The 23,244-nt window shown below is 45.6% G+C and overlaps 3 protein-coding genes across 8 annotated transcripts in view; 1 reads left to right on the top strand and 2 right to left on the bottom strand.

Moving 5' to 3' along the window:
- Positions 1 to 761: 761 nt before the first annotated feature.
- Positions 762 to 7,286, bottom strand: slc5a2 (solute carrier family 5 member 2). 2 transcript variants are annotated; one of them, XM_035623093.2, is made up of 15 exons: positions 6,970 to 7,284; positions 6,801 to 6,872; positions 5,817 to 5,921; positions 5,650 to 5,709; positions 5,448 to 5,552; positions 5,253 to 5,358; positions 4,978 to 5,058; positions 4,291 to 4,520; positions 3,395 to 3,530; positions 3,188 to 3,295; positions 2,924 to 3,074; positions 2,031 to 2,199; positions 1,719 to 1,934; positions 1,486 to 1,609; positions 762 to 1,395 (listed from the first exon to the last, which is right to left on the bottom strand). In XM_035623093.2, the coding sequence occupies exons 1-15, from the start codon at positions 7,066 to 7,068 to the stop codon at positions 1,184 to 1,186; spliced, it is 1,974 nt and encodes a 657-aa protein (XP_035478986.2). In that variant the 5' UTR covers positions 7,069 to 7,284; the 3' UTR covers positions 762 to 1,183. The 2 variants fall into 2 exon arrangements, with proteins under 2 accessions (XP_035478986.2, XP_035478985.2); XM_035623092.2 differs by having other exon boundaries at positions 3,188 to 3,530; positions 6,970 to 7,286.
- Positions 7,287 to 9,577: 2,291 nt separating this feature from the next.
- Positions 9,578 to 21,297, bottom strand: si:dkey-260j18.2 (uncharacterized protein LOC325231 homolog). 5 transcript variants are annotated; one of them, XM_035623096.2, is made up of 5 exons: positions 21,167 to 21,297; positions 14,620 to 14,773; positions 13,792 to 13,870; positions 13,160 to 13,387; positions 9,578 to 13,074 (listed from the first exon to the last, which is right to left on the bottom strand). In XM_035623096.2, exons 2-5 carry the CDS (start codon positions 14,771 to 14,773, stop codon positions 11,577 to 11,579), a joined length of 1,959 nt encoding a protein of 652 aa, XP_035478989.2. In that variant the 5' UTR covers positions 21,167 to 21,297; the 3' UTR covers positions 9,578 to 11,576. The 5 variants fall into 5 exon arrangements, with proteins under 5 accessions (XP_035478989.2, XP_035478991.2, XP_035478990.2 ...); XM_035623098.2 differs by having other exon boundaries at positions 21,163 to 21,186; XM_035623097.2 differs by lacking the exon at positions 21,167 to 21,297 and adding an exon at positions 20,844 to 20,981.
- sars2 (seryl-tRNA synthetase 2, mitochondrial) overlaps positions 15,707 to 23,244 on the top strand; it is an 8,299-nt gene continuing 761 nt past the window's right edge. The window contains exons 1-16 of the mRNA XM_035623100.2: positions 15,707 to 16,726; positions 17,676 to 17,771; positions 17,927 to 17,956; positions 18,052 to 18,192; positions 18,292 to 18,346; positions 18,446 to 18,509; positions 18,693 to 18,798; positions 18,902 to 18,949; positions 19,070 to 19,178; positions 19,594 to 19,639; positions 19,739 to 19,826; positions 19,964 to 20,076; positions 20,406 to 20,499; positions 21,206 to 21,298; positions 22,059 to 22,124; positions 22,821 to 23,244. The exon at positions 22,821 to 23,244 is cut by the window's right edge and continues 761 nt beyond it. Of these exons, the coding sequence (XP_035478993.2) occupies positions 16,442 to 16,726; positions 17,676 to 17,771; positions 17,927 to 17,956; positions 18,052 to 18,192; positions 18,292 to 18,346; positions 18,446 to 18,509; positions 18,693 to 18,798; positions 18,902 to 18,949; positions 19,070 to 19,178; positions 19,594 to 19,639; positions 19,739 to 19,826; positions 19,964 to 20,076; positions 20,406 to 20,499; positions 21,206 to 21,298; positions 22,059 to 22,124; positions 22,821 to 22,961 (1,575 nt within the window). The 5' untranslated portion in view covers positions 15,707 to 16,441 and the 3' untranslated portion in view covers positions 22,962 to 23,244. The remainder of the gene's footprint in view (positions 16,727 to 17,675; positions 17,772 to 17,926; positions 17,957 to 18,051; positions 18,193 to 18,291; positions 18,347 to 18,445; positions 18,510 to 18,692; positions 18,799 to 18,901; positions 18,950 to 19,069; positions 19,179 to 19,593; positions 19,640 to 19,738; positions 19,827 to 19,963; positions 20,077 to 20,405; positions 20,500 to 21,205; positions 21,299 to 22,058; positions 22,125 to 22,820) is intronic.

Raw genomic sequence — 23,244 nt, 5'->3', positions numbered from 1 at the left:
GAACAGTGCCTGGTCGACGGCTCTGACTCTTCATTGTGGGACGACTCTCCCTTTTTGCTTTTACACTCTCCCTGCACCTGCAAGCCAACGGACTTTTGACGAACTATATGTGGTGAATGATGCTGAAAACTCTGCACGGAGGCGGGAAGACGGTCGGGTAGTCATGGGAGAACTCTGTAGGTTCCAGACATGTACAACGCTAATGGTAAAAAATATCTGCTTAAATAAAAAAAAAAACAGAAGTGATGATTAAAAAAACTGGAAATCTGAATCAATGCCTGGTTGTGTGGTGTGTGATAATGATGATGGCTTTAAAGCTGATCATCCACAGTGATTGATTAAATCAGTGGTCCTCTACCATGAGAGGAACAATGTGACCTTATCAGCTTTCAGACATTGGCGTGCGGTCGAATTGTCCTTCCGCATGTTCCAGTGTTTTACCACCGTGTGACATCAGATGTTAATTATTCATATGTAACAATAACGCATGATGACTTGCGTCTCTTCTGGGTTTTGCTTTCAGACATTTTCTGAAATTCGTGTCTTAAAAAAACGGCTCTAGTGTGACCAGCAGCTTCCAGGAGTAAGCACATAATTATTTTACTTGACTATTAAAAATCTTTTATGTATAATTCCTTATTAAATGGCCAAGTTCTCTTCTATAGGCTGAAGCTGAGTATTGTAAAAATCACTCATATATCTCACTCGGTTATTTATTAAGTCAAAAGTTTTAAAAGAAAACAAAAAACTTTGGAAACCAATCATAGAGCTACTTGAAACTTTATTGAGTTTGCTTCCAAGCTGGAACATTTCTCCCACACCTTATACGTCAGTGCTGGTAAGAAGGTGAAGCCTCTGCCTTGTGATTGAATCAGCGTGTAACTGTAGATACAGTAATGGTATTCTAACCTGATAAAACATTTTTAGACAATGCCTTTGAAAAGTGGAGAAATGCAATGAAGGACCACAACCTCTAATGTGCCTCAGGGAGAAGTGAGACTGTTTTCTGCTCGACCACCTCCTTGTTTTGAACCTTTTGAAAGTGGAAAATGTGTTATTTTTCAGTGTAGAGACAATCCCTCACCAACAGGTGGCAGCGCTGCTTCGTTTTGTCTTTTGAGTGCATCATCCCAACAGCGACATGAAGCAACTAACTCACATTTGTAACCTCCTCTGGAGTCTGTTAAGCGTAGTAACCCCACATGAAAACTGCTACGACCATCATGATGAGAGCATTAGCGTCCACGGTGCACTTCCACACCGGGGCCTCGCTGATGTCGGGCATCTGCTCCGTCTCCTCAGGGGCCTCTTGCTCCAGCTCCAGGGAGCCGCTGCGACCTCCGCAGAAACAACCACTCAGGCTACAGATACCTGATTCTTCTTTCGCCTCGGCCACTGAAAGGAAGAAATAAAATTCGTACTTTTAAATGTGCGTTTGATGTTTTGTTCCATTTGACCTTTTCTTTCTTTCTTTCCTATCTATACCTGCAGCATCACTATTGTTATTCTTCGCCGCTTGCCGGGCTCTTCTCCCTTTCTCCTCTTGCTCCCAGTCGAGATCTTTCCTCTCCTCTTTAGAGTGGCGAAGACTGAACACCAGGCGATGGAGCTGGGAGGAAAGAGCGTGACCTCAGACCCTCTGAAAACCACCGTGCCACACTGCCTTCAACAGTGATACGTATCACAGCTCACATTAGACACATGGGGCCATCACTCACATGTTGGTCCTCTATGGGCTCCGTGCAGTAGCTGACCAGCAGCACCAGCGCAGATGTGCAGAAGAAGAGGATGATTGCAAAGTGGAGGTAATGGATCCCACACACCACGAACGGGCAGTCGGAGGGGAAGATACAGCTGCCAGTGCCGAACCAGAACTCGGGCAACATCCGACACAGACCCATCACCAGGCCGCCGATCAGGCCCCAGAAAGCACCCTGGAGGTGCAGGCAGACACACACACAAAGAAAAGAATGTTATGCGGATGGGATTTCACTTGATTTTGATCCACTTGTATGCAGCTACCGTCTCACCGTTTCATTGACCCTCTTAACAAACACGGCCAGGAGGAAGACGGAGGCGATCGGGGGGGCCAGGTAGCTGGAGACCGACTGGATGTAGTCAAACAGCTGACCGCTCTGAGCCGCCTGGACAACCGGGATCCAACAGATACTCACTGCCACGATGCACAGCACCCAGACTCTACGGGAGAGGCAGAGTGAGACCCCGGATACGGGGAGGTCGGTGACGAGTCCACGCCCTCCACATCAATTCACAGCATCATGCATTATAGCCACAGCAACAAATAATACACTATAGTTTAATAACGACTCCTGTCATGAATCACACAAATTAGCATTCAATTGGCCACGCTTTACCCACAACGCTTTTGTATGTGTTCGCTCAATGTGGCCTGATCTATATTAAAAGAGGAAATGGGGAACATTATGTTTTGCTCGACAAATAGGCCAAATTCTGAATATTTCAAGGCACAAAATATGAGCTTTTGGCAACCTGTGTGCAAAATCCAATAAATGGTCACTCAAAAGGCCATAACCCCAACCCAAGCAGCGTAAAGATAGAAATTAGTCTTACTCACAGATTTGTTTCCCCTCATGTAGAAACACAACAATGTACATAACGTGTCTTATTTTGAAGAATATCTATATTGCAAAAAAATAGGGGGTAAAAAGGTTAAAGCAAATGTTGAATACATATAATATATTTCTTGTAAATGTAACAGCTGTTTCTTAGGACGTGTTTCCAATTTTCTTCTGATGTTCACATGTATGTTTCTCAGGTGAAAAACTTCACAACGATGCTTCGTGGAATTTTAATAGATACAATATGCAGTCACATGTGCACGGAGTTCGAGAAATGGAAAAAGTGCCAAGGTGGCATTTGTCCACAGCAGCCGCCCACCGACCTGCCCACGATGATGAGCTCGCGCTCTGCGGCCTGAGGCCTGATGCGAGTCCAGATGTCCATGGTGAACAGGGTGCTGCTGCTGTTAAAGATGGAGGCCAAAGACGACATGAGGGCGGCCAACATCACAGCCAGCATCAGACCTCGCAAACCTGCACACACACAGAGCGACAGCAGGACGGGAGACGCAGAGGAAGTTGGCTGGAGAGGCCGGAAGGTGATGAGAAATGTAAGTAACAGTAAGACTTTCGACACGTGTCCGTACCATTGGGCATGACTGACACCACCAGTTTGGGGTAAGCGATGTTGGAGCAGCCCACCTCAGTCCCACACACCATCTTGCACACTTCAGGGACGACACAGCCAACCTCATCTACACACACACACACACACACACACACACGCACACACACACACTGTAAAGACACATTTTTCTGGGTGGGACGTGGAATGGTAAGTGTACGCCACAGACCTGGGAAGAGGACCCTGCTGATCATGCCAGGGAACACCATGAGGAACATGGGCAGCAGTTTGAGGTAGCCACACATGATGCAGCCGGCCTTCACGTGGGTGAGGCTACGAGCCGCGAGGCACCGCTGCACGATCACCTAGAAAGAAAAGAAAAAGACGGGAATCGATTGCGCGCTGCGAGAAACGCACGTCCTACAGAGCAGGACGGGAATCTGGTTTTAGAGAATCCATTCCTGCACCTTGCTGATACGAAACGTGGTGGCAAGTGAATGTTTCTCAGTTTTATTGTCCATTTAAACCAATGAGCTTGTTTTAATAAATCTTAAATGATTCTTAAAATAAATGTATTTATTCAAATGCAGCTTTACCACAAAAAAACATTAGGTGTTTAGCATTATCTGTTACCTTTTTCTCCATTATGACTTCATTTAGCATGAAGTCGCCTCATATAAGTGGTGTAACAAATACAATAAATGATGTTGGGGCATCAAATTTTTTTTTTCAAATACAAGAAAAAAGGGGGAAAGGGGTAAACTATCTGTAGCTAAGGCTATTTCACAAGCGCACTGTAACTAGCCGCAGTGTAGTCACTGCAATTTTGCTGTTATGTTGACAAAAATTCCACATTTCTGTGGCATAATAGTTTTGTATCAGAAGAAAATAAATTTAAAAAAGTTAGATTCTGGTCTGGACTCAGGTTTGAGAGTTGAAGTGTGTATGTGTAGTTTCGGCCCGTGGCTCTTCAGGGGCAAGGCAGCCTGATGGAAGCTGACAAGATAATAATAATAATAATAATAATAATAATAATAATAATAATAATAATAATAATAATAATAATAATAATAATAATAATAATAATAATAATAATAATAAATTGATAGGACCCGGGATGTTCACCTGGTCCGTGCACCAGTACCAGCCTCCCACGATGGCGATGCCAAATAACACCCCGGGCCAGGGCAGGTCGCCCGTGGTGGCGTCCCTCAGCAGGCTGAAGGCGTCCGGTCTGGGGGTGTAGCAGTGGGAGGAGATGTTGTAGCGCTGCGGGTCCATGGAGGTGAAGTTCCTCGGCATGGCAGAGCTGTATCGGGCCACCAGAGAGCTGTAGCCTCCCACTTTAGCAAAGGCTAGAGGTCAGGATGAGAAAGGGTGGCGTGACATGGTGTGGAAGTCCCATTTTTCTTACTGTATTAACAGGTGGAATAAGACATCTAATTGTGCTCAAGAGCGCGGGGCTCTCTCGTTGTCTGACACCGTCCTAACTAAAGACCAGAGTCAGCTGCTGAGTCAGTCGCTTTTCTGCTCAACAAGATCACTGATTCACAAGAGGAGGTGGCTGCGCTTTCTCCTCCTCCGCTGGCCTCTTCCCCACTCTTATCACGTCTGCTCCCTTCTCTGATTGTTCCGATCATGTTGATTAAGGTTCTTGTCGCGTCGGATGGAGCTGGAGAGCTTTGTGGCCCCGTAAGTTAAACGAATGATTCGTGAAACTAGTTAAGGTCTTTTCCTGTTGTCCTCCATGTGTGAAGTGCTGTGCAAAAAGATACTAACGATCAAAGGTGATGCTTTAGAACTTGTACTTACAGAAGCCAGTGAGCACGAAGGCCCCAGTGATGATGACTAAGGTCTGAACGGTGTCAGTGTACATTAGAGCAGCCAGGCCGCCTGGTGACACACACACACACACACACACACACACACACACACACACACACACACACACACACACACACACACACATCTTCAAATACATACACATAAAAAAACTAGGAAAAGTTCAAAAAGAAAAAAGAAGTGTGGGCAAAACTTGAGCAGCAGAGGCTGGGACGTCCTGATGAGACAAACATTTCCACACATACCTGTAACAGTGTACAAGGCTGTTATTAACAAAAGGCCGATGACAGCCACGTAGATGTTCCACCCTAAAGCCTGCTGGATGAACACGGCTCCTGAAAACATATCCACCTGGAGACGGAGGGAGGGAGGGAGGGATGAAATGAAATGCATTCTGTCTGACCGCTGCGGTTCGCGTCGTCTCCGACCAGACGACTCACGGAGATCTTGGTGAAAATGTAGAGGAACAGCGAGATGACCGAGAGGTAGAGGCTTATCCTGGTCCCGCCGAACCTCTTCTTCAGGTACTGGGGCATCGTGATCACCTGCCACGGCGCATTCCATACAGAAGTCCCTGACATTAGTGAATGATCCTACACAGAGGACTGAAGTCATCATCATCACGCGGCCCGGGCTACTCACCCCAGCCGTGAGGTAGACGGGTACAAACAGCCAGCCCAGCAGCAGCACAATGAAGAGAGCCTGGCACACGAGTGAAACAACACACACAACGACAACGACAACAACACGTGACATGCGACACCTTGTCGCCTTCACCCAGTCCGATATGTGGATGTATTGTGACTTACGTTCCACTCGAACCCTCCCACTGCGATGCCACTCGCCGCCCCGGTGCCTGCCAGGCCCACAAAGTGACCGCTGCCGATGTTGCTGGCGAACAGAGACGCACCGACCTGAATTAAAAAAAAAGAGTGGAGAAACGTCAAGGCCTGTGCAGAAGGGCAGTCACATCATGGATGTTGCTTCTTAAGATCCTATAACAGTGTGTTGACAAATATCTTTGCACGCCACATCCTTCCTTCAATCCCGAAAAGGGATTTCACCTTAAAAGACTGTACGTTTTAATAGAGGCTGCTGTAATCGTTTCTGCTGATCGTCCGGATCATGGAAAGATCTCTTACTAATGTGCCGCCAGTGGCAGGGAGTGATGGGGGCAAGAAAATCAACCATTAAAGTCGGTTTACGACTTGTTTTGGACTAAAAAATACATTGTAAAATCCACCTGAAGATAATATGAAGCTTCCGCAGTCTGAGGTATTTTCCAATGGTCACTGGACTTACTGAGCGGCCAAGGGATAACAACAAAAAGAGGGAATTTTATTAAAAAAAGACTAGTTTTGGAAGATATTTTTTAATTTAACAAATTTGAATTGCTGAAGCTTCATGTTAGCGCCACTCATTTTTTAAATACATGTTTGCTGTGGATTCTGCCCCCATCACTTCCATTGAAAATGCCCTGGAAGTGATCCTTTGATAACAGGAAGAATATTGCATCAAACGTATTTGTTTCAGTGTTAATATGGCCAATTGACCATTTGATCGTGGACATATCTTTTAAAATCCCCCTGTCATCTGAAAGTTTAAAGTTACATTGCTTTGATAATGATTCCTTGATTTATTTATGTTTTTTCTCAGTGGGACGTTTTACAGTTGACAAGTGAACCCGTCACTGCCCTCTGGTGGACAAAAGTGTGAAATGGCAACGTTTTACAAATCACCTGAAATATACATCTTTCATTTTTGTTGTCATTGGCTGATAATAACACACTCACCGGCCACCAGGTCATCGTGCGACCTGCCAGGAAATATCCCCCAACTGTCCCACGATTGGTCCGGAACATGGACTATAGAGCGCAGACATGCCAGTGTTAACCATTTCGTCTACAAGCAGGTCACATACATATTTAAGGGCAAATCTTATTAAGTCATCACAGCACTCACCCAAATGCCAACACCAATGACCATGATGAAATATCCAATGATGACGGTGATGTCTGCCGGGTTGTTGACGGTCACCTTGTCTGAAGGGGGGTCCTCCATCGATCCACTTGAACCTGTAAACACTTTGATTCGTCTGCAGCCCAAAGCCTCAAATCTCTCCCTAACCAGCAGAAGCACCTAAACGCAGGCAAGTGACCAAACATCTACCAGAAATTAAATCACATGCACTGTAAACTCCGACTGATGAACGGGCAGGAGAGCCGGGGCTGGTCTGTCCAAGGGAGAACTTTGGCCAGCAGTGGAAAGGGGCAGATTCAGCAGTTTATTAATCGCTGTAATTATTAACGCCGCACCATGAAAAACAGGGATTTCAGTCACATGGTGACTTTTCAGCATTAAATGTGCTCGTGTCCACTTTCAGCCTCTTTTGTGCAACAAACAGCTGCTGTCTGCTGAGACTAGTAGTTGCTTTATTAATCAACCAACCAGCAGAGGAACCTGGAAAGCCTGGAATTAAACGTTTTTTGTTTGCAATTAATGTTTTCTAAGTAATTAGTGTCATAACTTAAATTAAAAACTGGAGTAATACATTGGTTGTATTGGTTATTTCAAAAAATAGTCAAGGTTCTCTGAGGGCCCTCTCACTCCTTACAACAAGGCACACAATTTGGTTTAGTCCGCCCATCACGACTCAGCATGAGAATCTGTCCGCTGATCTACAGACCAGTGACTTTGTGATGTCTTCCCTCGTGAAAGTAAAGTCTGGGTCCCAGAAGAGAAAAGAAAGAGAGGAAGGACAAACCAAGGTCAGTCATCAGTAAAAAAACAAAAAAACAACAACATGCAGGCAAACAGTCCTTTAATCGTTTCATAGCACTGCTTTCATCAAAACATCCACTTTGCCTTTCAGGTCACAAACTTCATTCGATAGTACAATTGAGGGGGAAGCTGTACGTCGCTGAATGGACACGCGGTACGTGTTTGTGTGTGTGTGTGTGTGTGTGTGTGTGTCGGCGCAATGAGTTTGAGTGGAGTCCCTTTTCACATGTCATACAAGCTTTAAGCAGGAAAAGACATGTTAACATCTATGGGCGGGAATTCACAGCATCGCTGTTAGGGGGAAATCAAAGCGGCGAGAGTGTCGTAGATGTTTCTAGAGAGACAATGCTCAAACTCTTCATGTTGTGTTTGACTTGTGGACACGGCTGGAAAAAAAAAGAAAAAAAAGTCGCCGCTCATCCTCTCAATGCGTTGTGGTCAGCCAGGTGTGAACTCCAACAATATGAAATGTCTTGAGCCCAAATCATCGGGTTGTGGATCACTGGTCCGGTGTTAATGGAGACGTATGAATGCTCCGCTCTCGCTCTACCTCGCCGCTAGAGGTCGCCTAATGCTTCTCCGCGACGCGGTGATGTCACCATCGTACGGAAGTGTCGGCCGGAACCACTGACGAGGCGATTCAAGGAACTTCGGGGCTCCCTTGATTTGCAGACCTATTGCATACACCAAACTTATAACATACTGGAGGAAAGGGGGAAAAACTGAAAAAGCATAACATGTCTCCTTTAAAGGGTCTGCGACACGGAGACAGCAACATCTCTTTGCTCACAGAACATCTTGTTGTACAAGTGGCTGAGCTGTTTATGATCTGATATTTTAGCACTTTGAGATTGCTTTAAGCAATGAAAAGTGCTCTATAAACAAAATTTATTATTATTATTTTTATTATTATTATTATCTAAAGTGGGGTTTTTTTAATAAAAAAAAAAAGAAAGGGAGAAAAATCCACATCAAAAAACTCATCTTTGCCGCTTCCTGTGTCAAGACAGATGAATCATGTCACAGATAATATAGGAAATTCCCCTGGAAAAAAATCCTGGAATACTGTTTGATGTATTAGTTACAAATTACTTAAGTATATTATGCATCGTATTGTGTTTATGAAAGCGTATGAGATCCATCACTGATCACGGTGTTATAGTTAAGATGTTAAGAGATTGACAATGATCACTAGAAATCTTTGTTGTCTGTGGCCGGAGAAGTTCCACTGTTGAGTTTTCAAGGGAAACAGATTTAAGTTGTTTTACTGAAAATTGTGAAATGTAGTTTTTGGTTGGTTTATTGATTCAGGCAGTCTACAGAAGAATAAGCTGAGTTATGAGACAAGCATGACCACGATCTTAATTTTAATCTATTTTGGTAAGATACATGAATATTTTCCTTCGTATGTCGTGTGAGGTAAAAAAAAAAATCCTCTATCCCCCTATTTCCATTTCTTTAAACTTCTTAGGTTTCTGACTACCAATGATTTACTGCTTCAGTAAACTTGAATAAATCCACTCTTCAGTTCTAGGATCCTGCACAGTCATACTTAATAAAAAAATCTAATTCTGAAACTAGAGGCACATCCTGTATCCTTCCTCACTTCCTGTTTTAGGCTTAAATATATACTCAAGTATCTAAACTGCGCCAACGTTCACTAAACTAAAGTTAGCTCTCAAAGACTAATATCTGGCCTGCAGTCATTAAAAACTTCAGATTGTTGAACCAATGAGTGAATTAACGTCACAAAAAAAACAAAACAAAAAAACTCCCCGTGGCGCGTTAATATTTTGAAACCCATTCATTTTAATGTCATCGACATTTGTCAGTGATTTTCAGATTTCCGACACAGCTGGCAGTGTTTCCTCACAGGCACACACACATCTCCCCACAGCAGAGTCTGGCTGTGATCAGTTTCAATAAATAAAAAAAAAAAGAGAGAGAAGATTAAAGAAAACACAAAGCGGGCTTACATCAAAACAATGTGCTTACATTTCTGGCTTTTTCGTTCAATCATTATTTTCAGAATTCAGTTACTTTAAAAGCCCCTCGGACATTTTGAGATCTAAATAAAATATGCTCCACAACGAGCAGTCATCGCCGTGCGGTCGAACGCGGAAGTCGCCATTTCAGAGCAACAACAACAGAACTTCAAAGATACATTTTTAATAAATAATGTGCAACGCGACTGTTGTTCGGATGACTCTCGACCTCGGTGCCAAACACATTCACACAAGTCCCGCGGAGCGACGGAGAAGAAGTGCGTCATTTTGACCCAGCTGCCGAATCAAGTAAAAGCGTCACCTGACGACTTCATGTTCCAGACAGTTCAGACACAAACATTTGACCAACTGCCACTGGAACTGAACCAGTGGGATCGTACTGTGGGAATCAAGATACGAAACTGAAAAAATACAAAAGATTAAAATGTTGCCCAGAGCGATTCTTTGTTTTTCCATCATTAAACTTTATAAATCACCGTTAACACATGATTTTTCATCCCTAGGGGGCATGTTATAAACGGACGGTGGAAGATGCTCTGACTTTCCTGTGTGAAATCTGTTTTCCATATCATCCAGCCGTCATCCAGCACATTTCTTCCAATGCTACGTCCCACCCTCTTTGACTTTGAAAACATAAATAACGGTAACAGTCAAATTAAAAAACACGCTTGAGCCTTTAGGGTTCGACTGAGCCAACGAGAACCACTGCAACTTGTACCAAACATGGAGGTTTTCTGCTGTTGGTACAGGATTAAGATGTGGAAAGATGAGACTTTTTCCTGACACGAGTAGCAGCTCTGAGTCGTCTGGGAATGGACTTCGAAATGTGAGCCAAAGACAGAAAAGGCGTAGGAAGTCCACATATTCACTGGTTTATCGATTAAGTCATAAAATGGGCGCAAGATCTTCATTCGTAGTTAGCAGCAGTTAAGAAAGTCTCAATGTGACATCTTTTAAGAGATGCGTTTCCTCTCAAAGTCAAATTTATTTTTATAGCCCTTAATCGCAGTAAAAGAAAAATAATCAGGAGGCTTTAAAAGCTGATATTAGTGGTAAAGGGAAATAAATAGATGAAAGTTTCCGAAGGATTACAAAGGAGTATGAAGACGGTTCAGAGGACGAGACGCTCTGACAATATTCAAGCGAGCTAAAGTAAAATTTCAAGACGCCTTTTAATACATTCGCAGAAACTACTACGAACAACGGGTTGTTCGGTCGGTGCAGCGCTGCGTTTCATCCAGTAGTGCACGTGTTTTTGTTTCAGGGCTTTTAATAAAACGTTTTGTTGTTGTTTTTTTTAAACTTAAACTTCCAGCGAATCAGTGAAACGTAGCCTTGTCAGAAATGTGCAGGTAACATTGTGTCTGAACTGCTGAAAAATATTCACAGCATTGAAATGATTCTCAAACAGCCTGAAAATTAAAAAGATTATCACTCCGGCTCCTTTCTCTCTCTCACTCTCGTGGGACTTTACTGTTTGGACAGTGAGTGGATTCGGTTACATTCAGGTGCTTGTTGCCTGTTTTTACTTTTTTTCTTCTATTTAAACCAGTTCCTGGCTCCATTTGCTCTCTGCCTGTACATCTGACTAACCATAATTAATATTACAGTCCATTAACATCCTGCAGCTGTGGCTGCGCTCTTATTGTATAAAACGGACTCTTTCTTGTGACTTCCTCTCGACGCAAACTTTTCATCAGGGTCGAGGAGGAGCTAACTGAAAACTCTTCTCTGTGTCACGTGAACGAACGGCCGCCTGGACTTCAGTCATACTGGTCAGGGCTAGTCCGTGGGCTTCTTGCAGTTTTCTTTGGCTAGTCTCAGTCTGGACAGGATGTGTTTCTTGGGGAATTTGAGAGTGGTGCACCCAAACTGGCTCACTCCCCCGGTGTCCCCGGGGAGCTTTTCGCGTCTCTGGACCCAGCTGCGCCAGCCGGGCTTCCAACAATACACACTGTCGTAGAACCGTGAACCGTTTTCCCCGCCCAGCACGTAAATCCTCCTCTTCCACCTGGCCACGCCGCCGGCCGCGATCCGCCGCGGCAGCCCGGGAAACACCACGGGGCTCGGGGCTCGGTCGCTGCCGCCACCCGCAGCCCCGCGCTGCTCGGCGGTCACCATCACCCCTCCCCCCGTCACCTCCCTCTCTACCCCGGAGCCCCTACCCTCTCTGAAAAACAGAACGCGCCCGGTGGCGTCTAATGTCTCCAGGTTGGTGTAGTTTCCGTCCAGGAACTTGGTGGTGTCCCTCATGTATCCCCCGATCGCGCAGACACCTCCTCGCACCGCCACGCCTCCGGCGAGGCAGGTGGCGCCGGAGTCCAGTGCCACACGTGTCCAGCAGTCGGTGAGGGTGTGATAAATGAGCACGCCCGAGTGGACCACGGCCCGGTTCTGTTCTAGCGTGGTTCCACCCAGAAGGTACAGTCGTCCGCGTAAAGCTGCGCATGCAAAGGCACGCAGGGGGAGCGGCAGCCGAGGCCCCGGGGCCCACTGTAGTGTCGACAGCTCCAGGGTCTCACTAGAGTCCAGCAGGGCCGAGCGGTTACTTCCGCCTAAGGCGTAGAGTGACTCTCCGCAGCCCAGCAGGCCGAGCATCGCCCTAGGCTGGACCATCGAAGGCCGCTCTATCCAGTGGTCCAACACCGCATCGTATTCATGCACGGCTGCAGACACCGAGCCCGTCCGCAGGATACCGCCGGCTACGAACAACCGGTCACCAACTGCCGTACAGCCGGGACTGACCAGAGATCCCAGCGCCGCCAACTTCTCCCACTTCCCTGTCCGAGGATCGAAGCAGTCCACAGTGTAGTCTCGTGTGGCTAAGTTCTCGTCTTCCCGAGGCGTCAGATCCACACAGACGATCTTCTTCTCAAACATTCCCTCTCGTGGTCTCAGGGGCCCCCCGAGGCCCTCGCCGGCTGCGGCAGGCCCCAGCTCCTGGCATAGTCTGCGGCTCTCCTCCTGGGACAGGAGCCCCGGCCGCAGGTGGTGAAGCAGCGCGGGCATGTGGGGGTAGCGGTCCAAGGGCTGGTGCTCCGCCCAGCGCCGTGCAGCGTCATAGACCTCGGCCTCTGACTCCACCCCCAGGCGGTCTGAGCTGAGCAGGCTGCCCAAGGTGCCGTGGTCAAGGAGGAGGAAGTCTTTCTGCCGGGCCACCCGGGGGAAGTGCTGGGCTACAAGCCGCAAGGAGGCACGCAGCAGGAGCTGGTCGTGGTGAGAGCGAGCCAGAGAGTACATCCCCAGGCAGTTGTCGACTGAGAGGTGCTCAAACAGAAACCTGGATAGAGATGAACAAAGGGATGTTAAAGTAAATATAAAGCTGTAAATGAGGCTTGCAAACTTGGGTCATCGATCACTTTCACCTGGAGCACAGGTCCTGGAGCGGCATGACCTGAAGCCGGTTGGCCGCCACGAACAGATCCTCGGCCGTGTCCAGCGAGAGTCCCGCCTCACCGGTGTACACGAACTGGATGACAGTCTCCATGACGGACGGCGTCACCTCCTCCAGACGGATCTCGGTGAGGCGGGACTCCACCAGAGGGCTGGTGAACATCGCCCGGAAGTAGGGGCTCACGGCTGCGAGCAGGACTCTGAGGGGAGAGTTTGTAAGAAAAAAAAGAAAAAAGAGGAAGGAATTCTTAGAATACTGAGAAGACAAGTGGCAGTTTACTGCAAAACCAGCAGGGTGTCTGTCATTTTCCCTCTTTGATATCAAACAGTTTTATCAGGAGTTTTCCTCTCTTCTTCTCCCCTTCTTCTCTTCAAAAGTCTGTTACTTCTATGTTGTAATTGGTGGCATTATAATACATTAATGGATGAATCAGTAAATCAGTTAGAACTCAAATGACACTGTAGAGCTCAAACCTCCACCAGGGCACAACAGTCAACAAGCTGCACCAGATTGCACACAGTCATATATGCGTTCTCACATTCAACCCCTCTGAAAAATTTCTTTAAAAAGTATAAGTATAAGTATAAGGCAGGTTTACGATACCTGTGACACATGAACTTCTTCCCCTCAACAAGCAGAGTGACGTCACACAGCTGCTGAGCGTCCAGGAGCTGCTTCAGTCCTACAACACAGCGGAGAGGGGGAAACGAAAAAAAAACGAGACACTATGGTGAGGACAGGTGAAAGGAAAGAAGTCACAATACAAGGGTGGATTGGGATTGTCCTTCCTATCATCTTTTCCTCTACTATTCCTTGACCTCAGTGGAAAACGTCACAAGGTCAAGGAAAGGTGTAAAGGAGGATTCGTAGGACCTCGGCCGACTGCTAAGAGAATCCGACTCCACTTACACTAAACTAGGTCATTATGTGACGGCGGATGTTATTGACGTGCTTCTGTCGTGGCGAAACTACAAATTTCCGAAGATGGACTATGAAAAAAACGCAGCGGCTCCATCCGTCATGTTTGTTTTACCACCGCGTGACATCAGATGGAAATGCTTCACAACGGTACCTTTCAAGATGATGTGCATCTCTTCTGGGTCATATTCATCCTCTCCTTCTTCTTCTACTTCAGATTTAATCGTTTACGTGCGGGCATAAATATATCGTTGCCGCAATGAATTGTCCGGGCGTGTATTTCTCCTTTCCTATTGCATAGGAAAGTCCAGTAAACACTATGCTAAAGGACATAAGAAAAGGAAGCATTGAAGCACCTCTCGTATGCATTTAGAGAATCCGAACAGCTCTCATCATGGCTGCCGATGGAAACATTTAGGAAACTTCCCAAGCAAATTTTACAATTCAACCGTTACCGCCAAGTCTCATCCATATTTTCCTCCATCTCTCCCCCCTCCTCACTGTCTGTCTCACCATGAGTGATGTAGTCGCCCAGCGGGGTGGTGCTGTCATCTGGGAAGTCCTCCTCCTCGGAGTCGCTGTCCGACAGAGGCTCCCCTCCTCCCCCGTCACCGTCCTGCCACGGCTGGGGCCGCCAGGTGACGGTGCCCCCCCGCACAGCATTCATCTGAGGAGATGCGTAAAAGAGAGATAAAGACGTGGATGCGTGTGTCTCTCTCTCACACTCACACACACACACACACACACACACACACACACACACACACACACACACACACACACACACACACACACACACACACACACACACACACACACACACACACACACACACACACACACACACACACACACACACAGTGCTTTTGCACTGGCACACACGCCCATGTATTATAGATGGAGGCCTGTGTCAGTCATGACCCAGATAATGTTACAAATGTTGCTTTAGTTTGTATTCTAGAATCCTGTGCAGCATATTCATTGAGATGAGTAACATTTACCACACCCCAATTTTTCTCAATGTGTTTCCATTTTTTTTATTGGACCACATGGACATAGGACAGATTGCAGCCCCACACAAAGACACAGCAGACCGGTGTTGCTGCATCAGTTTACCGGGTAAGAAGATGATGATGATGATGATGATGATGATGATGATTTTTTTTTCTCTCTTTTCGCCTCCATTACCTTCGCTCTTCTTCTCGTTTCCACCGTGAAAGCTGTGTGGGTCTCAGTCCCAGCAGGAAATCGGTGAGGCCGTTCTGGAGCAGGCCAGCTGTGTCCAGGGGGCCGGTTATTTTACCAGAAGTTTCTGGGGACTTTTCTCATTTGTTCGCCTTTAACCCTCCGGGGTAGAAACGGCCTCTGTGGTCCCCCGGCCTCTGTGGTCCCCCGGTCTCTATGGTCCCCCTTCCCCCGGTCCCCCGGCCTCTATGGTCCCCCGGTCTCTATGGTCCCCCGGTCCCCCGGCCTCTATGGTCCCCCGGCCTCCCTCGGCCTCTATGGTCCCCCGGCCTCCCTCGGCCTCTATGGTCCCCCGGCCTACGGTGGAGTGAGGAGACGCGTCAGGCTCCTCGCTGCTGCTCCTCCGGCGGCCCCGTGCACAACATCACCGCCAACTGAACGGAGCAAAACTCGCTCACAAAGGAACTCAAATCTCCCCGCGGCGCAGGCGGATTCCGGTCGGACAACGCCTCAGTCCACCATGGCAGGGAGCGCACGGGGTCCGGCTCGGCGGCGGTGACACGGTGCAGGGAGCGGTTGTATTTTTATTTATTTTTCTTGAGGAGCCGACAGCGAAGAGATCCGGTCCTGAGTTCAGGTTCCGTCGGCCGCACTTGTCATGTCTGAACCGGATTACCGCAACGTTAAACTTCCGCCCATCTGATTGGCTGACCTTCGGCTCGTGACGTTTGTTTCTGTTATTTGTACAAACGACAATATTTTTTTTTTTTAAACTACCGCAACTTTTGCGTAAAAACATGTTTTAAATGTTATAGTAGTATTTTCAAAGGGCGTTTTTAGTAATGTTTTGTTTTAAATTCCTATTCTAAAAAAAATAATAATTTCCGCATTCATATTGCATTCAAGGACAATCTGACCGTTGTAATGTCATACGCAGAGCACTCTTTTATTAGAAGCTAAAAAAAAATAATATGAAAGAGTAAAGGTTAAAAAACATGACAATGAAATATTCATATATGAATATTTCATTTAATCCAAACACGTAACTTTAGGAGGGCAAATGGTGTAGCGTTGACGAGGAGCCCTACACAAAAGTACAACGCATATTATTCCCACACTCCCTAAATGCATCATCGACCACAAGACCAATATGGCGACTCGCATGGGGATGGTCGCGAGAGCCGCCGCCGCTCTCACTGTGCTGAAGCCGCCGGTCCGCAGACGCTGCCCATGGCCGAGGACAGGCGTCCTCCTCCCGCTGCGCTCCTCCTCCTCCTCTCACGGCGCCCGGAGCAGTTTGTACGAGCACGTCCGCGAAGGCTACAGCGACAAGCCCGAGCTGGACATGAGGGCGGTGTGCGAGGAGACCGACAAAGTCATCGCGAATGTGGAGGGAAGGAAGGGCGAGCTGCGGGCGGACGACGTGCGGGCGATCGTAAGTGTTTGTTGTTGTTGTTGTTCAAAACATTGTTGTTGTTGTTGTTGTTGTACAAAACTCTAGTGGCACGAAAAACAACCACGACATCTTGTCCTGTCACTCAGAGGTCAGCTGGCTCTAACACTCACCCACAATACTTTCATATTAAGTCATGAGGGTTCACTTCAAGGGGAAACATTTGAGATTTCGAGAATAAAGTTAACATTTTAGGAGGGGGAAAAAAGCAATTGCAAGATTGAAGTTGTAAGTTTAGTAGAAAAAAGTCATAATATTACTGAATTAACAAAGGAAAATCTTTTATTATTTAAGATTTTTTAATTTTTTTATGTTTTTCATTACATCTTTTTTGTTTAAATCTCATTTTTTCTCTCATTAAATTTCGTCTTTATTCTCGTAATATTACTCTATTTATCCCCGGGGGGGATATATTTTTTAATTAATTTTTTTGTGTGTACAAAAGTACTGTTTGGTGAGGAATGGGTTCAAGTTGGCGTCTCGTACAGTAAATACAAAGTCGTCCTAAATATAGAACATTGGAATTATTAAACACTCCCTTAAAAATACATAATGTCTGCTGTTCACACCAATTTATAGTAATAATAACTTGGATATACAAAGTTTGTGGAAATACATTCATTAGTTTTGTCGAGGTAACAATGTTTTGATGTTGCCATGAAATATTAGTGAATTAGGTTTTAATATTCAATATAAGCAACGAGCATGAATATTACAAATCAGACCACATACACAATTTAATTTGACTCAGTTTGTCAATAACTGTCAGTATCTACTTATATCTACATATCTTCTAATTGCATTGAAAACTAATTCCCAGGAAGATACTAATATAGAGTTGATCAAAAGCTAAACTGTGTGTGTGTGTGTGTGTGTGTGTGTGTGTGTGTGTGTGTGTGTGTGTGTGTGTGTGTGTGTGTGTGTGTTACAGGTGTGTGTGTGGCAGGAGCTGCAGGCAGTGAGGGCAGAAATCTCTGGGCTGGAGGAGCTGAAGAGAGACATCAGTGACACAGTCCGAGCTGTCGTGGTCGGTTCACTCACCATCACCACTTTTCTAAGAATCTGCTGTTTGTGTCGTTTAAAAAAAAAGTTATAGATACTACAATATTTTATCAAAAATAAACAGTCCACCCAGATTCCCTTAATTTACTTAATCATTCCTCTTAACTTTCACTTTCACAGAACAAGAATGACAAGAAAGCTCTCGCCAACGTAAGTTCCAACTGCAGAGCTTCATCTCTTTGTCAATCACTCGGTGAATCCCGTTCAGGGACACTTCTGATAACGCTCTGTTGTTGATCCTGCAGCTTCCGGAGTACACCCAGGCTCTTCACAGGGGCCGCGAGGTGCGCCGCAGACTCAACGAGCTCTACGCCAAAGAGACGGAGCTGGATCAGCAGCACTATGGCCTAGCGCTCAAATTGCCCAACAGCTCACACCCTGACGTGGTTAGCACACACACAAGCACACTTTGTTCAGAGCATCTGGGGAAAGATTAGCTGTGGAGCAAGTCTGTTCATTAAAAGTTCCTTTTTCCGTTTTGTCAGCCTATCGGGGATGAGAGCCAGGCGAGGGTGGTGGAGCTGGTGGGACAGAAACCTGGTGAGTGATCTGATCTTTGCTGTAATCGACGTGTGGGTGGGTGGATATGGATTTTGTGAATTTTGGATACATATACAATCCTCTCACTCATTGCTGTAGAGTTTGACTTCAAGCCCAGAGGCCACCTGGAGCTGGGGGAGGAGCTGGGTCTCGTCAGGCAGAGGTGAGGACGACTGTGGGTTGTTGTCATTCGGTTCTTGTACCACTTGATATTTCACCTGCGGAACTGTCTGGGCACTGTTCTTTTGAATCTTTTGCGGGCTTCTATGAGGGGTTCCATCAAGTCTACCCTGATTGATATGAACGTGGATCATTTATATTTTGTTCCTTCTGTCCTCTCCTGCAGGCATCTAGCTCACATCTCAGGCCACAGGTCCTACTATCTGAGGGGAGCAGGGGCCAGACTTCAGACAGCACTCCAAAACTTCGCCCTCGACACTCTGCAGCGACGGGTATGTTACGATATGTTTAGATACGACGTCTGCAAGATGAGCACGTATTTTTTAGTTTGTTAAGTGTAGAAGAGCTTGCGAGTGTTTTCCCCTTTGGCCGCAGGGCTTCATCCCCATGGTTGTACCGGACATGCTGAAGGGGGCCGTGTTTGTGAGTAGCAGAATTTGTGATTCATATGTTTAAAAAATGTCCCATCAAAACTAACTTATCAGGTTAAAGACCAAAGCATCTCCTCACTTTGACCCGTGACTCTGTTCTCGTCCCCTCCAGGAGGGTTGTGGGATGCAGCCCAACGCCCACCGCTCTCAGGTCTACTCCCTGGACCCGGCCCGGTTCCCGGACCTCAGTCTGGCAGGGACTGGAGAGGTCGGGGTGGCAGGTGAAACGTAGCTGCAGTCACAATGATATATTCCCTTCACCCTTGTAAAGTCTCTGTTTAATACGCGTTTGCTGACAGTTTTGAATGTGCCTCAGCCAATAAGAAATGAGAACCCGAGGCAAAGATTTGTAGTAAGTAATAGGGTGGAGTTCGGAAAGTCGTTCGTGCATGGCGCCTCACGTTAAATATCACTGCCGCAATGAATTGTGGGGGCGTCTATTTCTCCTTCCTTTTCACATGGGAAAGTCCAGTGTACCCTGTGCTGAAGGAGATAGGAAAGGAAGCACTGAAGCACCTTTCGTTAGCATTTAAAGAACTTGAAAACAGCCCATGAAATACTTCCGGGTCATTTCACTCAGCTTCCTAAGCAAAATTCGACCGCAGCCATAATCTCACGAGTGTCTCTCTTCCTCAGGCTATTTCATGGATCACGCAGTAAACTGGGCAGACCTGCCTGTCAGGTGAGGAACACCTTGTCTCTCCCAGTTGACAGGCAGAAGATGAGTGTGATGTTAGAGTAAGAAACAGCTGACATGACGAGCCGTCATCTGTCTCTGCAGGACAGTGTGCAGCAGCACATGCTACAGAGCTGAGACGGACACCGGCAGAGAGACGTGGGGGCTCTACAGAGTTCATCACTTCAACAAGGTCATAGAGACGAGCAGCAGCAGTTTAGACTCGATTAAGATTTAGAAGATAAGAACTTGCATTGTACAGAAAATCATTTCTTTATGATTTTAAACAAACCGAACTAAGTAACACAACCTTCTTGTGTGTGTGTTCAGATAGAGATGTTTGGAGTAACAGCAGATGAGACGGGAGAAGAGAGCGCTCAGCTGCTGGAGGAGTTTGTGTCTTTGCAGAAAGAGATGTTTTCTGCACTGGAGTTGCACTACAGGTCACTACACACACACACACACACACACACACAAACAAACATATATTCTACGTCAATGCATTTGGCCCATCCCTTCTTGGGATTAATACACCCCTAATTTACAAACACATAAAAATGGAAACAACAATCCAAAGGAATTTTTTAAAAAATTGAACTATTAAATATCTATAAATTGACTCTATGAAGACTTTTTTTTTCCTCTTCTCCCAGACTTTCTCCAAATAACTGGCTAATCTACGTGTTCCTTGCTTAAAACCGACAACTCGGTCATCACATAGTTCACGATAAACAATACGTTTTTATGTATGTTTATGTGTATTTTCCCTCAGAGTGCTGGACATGCCGACACAGGAACTGGGTCCTCCTGCGTACAGGAAGTACGACATAGAGGCCTGGATGCCAGGGAGGAACAGTTACGGAGAGGTCTGCCCCGTCGTTTCACTTTTATCACCTGCCAATACTCAAAAGTGCCTCATTTCAGACACAAACAACCCGTCATTTGATTTCATCAAACGCACAAGCATAGTCCCATGTTGTCATTCCAATATTGAATTATCTTTTTACAACATCAGAAGCGAGCAAAATCTGTCGTGGATGCAGAGTTGCCAGAGTAAAATATGACACTATGAAGGTAAACATTGAACATTCGGATCTCGTTTCACAACAAAATGCAGTTAAAAGAAGGCCCATAACTTTCAGTTATTAAAGGGGCAGGATGCGATTCTGGAGAAAGCTTGTTTCTCTCTTTGTTGTTGTTGTGAATTTACCTCTGGCCGGGTCGCAATCCGGGTCCTCGGTATGGGTGTGTGAGTCCGACGCACTATCCACTAGGCCAAAACCTTGGAGTTGCAGCACCACCCACCAGCACGTCTCTTAAGGTGCCGACGAGGGATGTTTACAAACTGCGCTCGCAGTGTTGTTGGTGCGGTCCACACCATTTTTTTGTTTTCAATTTAGGCGTAAAACACAGATATTTTTTTCCGGCGCAAACACAAAAGCAATAGCTTACGGACGGTGACGAAATATTCGTATATTTTTACATTATGTGTATTCCTTTAGAATCACTCAGAATTGAAAGAGGTTTACTTGCTTCAGATGATACTGACGGCAGATCTTTTCTTTGTGTCAGATTTCCAGTGGGTCAAATTGCACCGACTACCAGAGCAGACGCCTCAACATCCTCTATGAGCGGGAGGACGGCAGCCTGCAGTACGCCCACACGGTGAGACTGCAGATGATGCTTGTTGTACTACGAGGTTTAACTCTGGGTTTTACGTCTGTCGAACCCAGTTCTCTTCTTAAAAATCTCCATGGTTAACTTTTGCTGAATGGCTAACCTGCTCCGGAAGCAGGTGAGGTTCGAGATGAGTGATCAAAGCCAATCACTATTCCAAAATAATGACCAATCAGATAACTGGAAAACCAGCGTCATCATTCTATAGCATCCTGACTGGGACAAAAGAGTTTAGAGTAACGTGACCAAGAAAGAACGCGCAGTGACCGCTCACTTATAGAACTCACTCCATTGACGTTTCATAAAATCCTTTATATAGAGAGTTTTCAGCCTGGATCCAAGCCAATGAACTACGATAAAGTTCCCATAAAACATTTTATTTGGAAAAAAATTGGAAACTGGAAAAAAGACAAAGGTGCAATACTTTGTACATAATTATTTTTAAGAATGAAGGAACTGCTCATCCCACAAACCATTGCGAATGTCTTTTCAATGACATCCAACCAATCAGAGACATTGATGTTACACTTTAGGATTGATCATATTATTTTCATTTCACTTTGTAGAATGTCACTTTTGCATGTCGCTTAAACCAAATTGACCTGCCATTATCGGCATTTCTTTTCGTATCATATATAAAAATGTTTTCATGGTTTGACGATGTCGCTTGTACCTAACGTCTCTGCGTCATTCACATGAACGTGCTCGTAACCGGTTGGTAAAACCTTTTTTTTTTTTACTTCTCTAGGTGAATGCTACGGCATGTGCCATCCCCCGAACCATCATCGCTATCCTTGAGACTCATCAGACCAAAGTAAGACACCAAAACACTTCACACCAGAGTTTTTCCTGAAAATGATCGCAGCCATCAATAATATATACACTCTTAGTCGAGCTTGCTCTTTCTCTCTCATGTCTCTGCGAAAAATCTGAAAATCTTTGACACTATGAAAAAGTATAAAACTAAAGGAACATGAACCACCATTTTTTTTTAAAAATTGTAAATTGTAAACATTTGACGAGACAATAAACATGTAGTTGAGTCTCTATTTTTATCTGCCTTTCAAAACGTTGTCATCTCCTGTGTCCTCTCATTTCAAAGAGTGATGTTAGTGCAGTCAGTGTGGTGATGAAGGAGCGCCCCCTAGTGGTTGTTGTCAGGGGCTAATTCATTCAATCAGACTTTGTTTGCTGTACCAAGACCATAAAGAGCTGACTTAAATAAGTCAATAATAATAAATTTGTCAGCTCAAAATAATTTTGGGACTAAAGTAGAGTGACTATTAATCATAATTTTTCTTCATTAATTAATCAGGTTAAACTTTTGTCAAAAAAATTGGGTCTATAAAATGGCAAAAGTTATTACATAATTCAGAACTTCTTAAAGTCCAACACTAATAAATATTTGGTTTGCTATTGCATAGGGAAGTTGGTCTGATGAACATTTGGCCCTTTTTTATTTGTCATTATCAGTAAATCATAAAAAAATTTCTCCTGTCCATCTTCCCAGGAGGGAACCGTGCATGTCCCCCGAGCTCTGCAGCCTTATTTGGGTCTAGAAGTGATCGAGAAGCCGACGTACTCTGCGCTGAAATACATCGGACCCAACCAGCACATTCGACCACCGAGACCCGCGCCGAAGACCAGATGACACTACTGCGTGTGAAAGTGTTCTGATGCCGGCCGTCATCCACGAACACCCGAGGTGTCAGTCCATGTCTTAAATCCATCAAGTGTGAATTCAGCACACCAACGTTTTGGGACATTGGATCAGACCTGAACTAAGCAGTTTACTGTAAATATGTTATGGAATTGTGAATATGAGCCTGAATGTGGGCAACATGCACATAAACACTGAAACACAGAATGACAATGGAGACATTGTGACCCTGAGAGGAATATGTTGTGGGGGGGGGGGGTCTGCACAGTAGAAT

This window comes from Scophthalmus maximus, chromosome 11, assembly GCF_022379125.1.
Source record: "Scophthalmus maximus strain ysfricsl-2021 chromosome 11, ASM2237912v1, whole genome shotgun sequence".
NCBI lineage: Eukaryota > Metazoa > Chordata > Actinopteri > Pleuronectiformes > Scophthalmidae > Scophthalmus > Scophthalmus maximus.
The sequence above is the reverse complement of the archived record's forward strand: the minus strand, read 5'-3'. Positions and strand labels throughout refer to the sequence as shown.

Coding starts and splice junctions, on each gene's coding strand:
- slc5a2 (XM_035623092.2), bottom strand. CDS start 7,068: ATGGAGGACCCCCCTTCAGACAAGGTGACCGTCAACAACCCGGCAGAC. Junction 5,359..5,447: donor ACATTTTCACCAAGATCTCC/GTGAGTCGTCTG, acceptor CTCCGTCTCCAG/GTGGATATGTTTTCAGGAGC. Junction 1,610..1,718: donor AGCCCATAGAGGACCAACAT/GTGAGTGATGGC, acceptor CTTTCCTCCCAG/CTCCATCGCCTGGTGTTCAG.
- si:dkey-260j18.2 (XM_035623094.2), bottom strand. CDS start 15,291: ATGGAGGCGAAAAGAGAGAAAAAAAAATCATCATCATCATCATCATCA. Junction 13,871..14,619: donor GGGCGACTACATCACTCATG/GTGAGACAGACA, acceptor GCTGTGTTGTAG/GACTGAAGCAGCTCCTGGAC. Junction 13,075..13,159: donor CTCCAGGACCTGTGCTCCAG/GTGAAAGTGATC, acceptor ATCTCTATCCAG/GTTTCTGTTTGAGCACCTCT.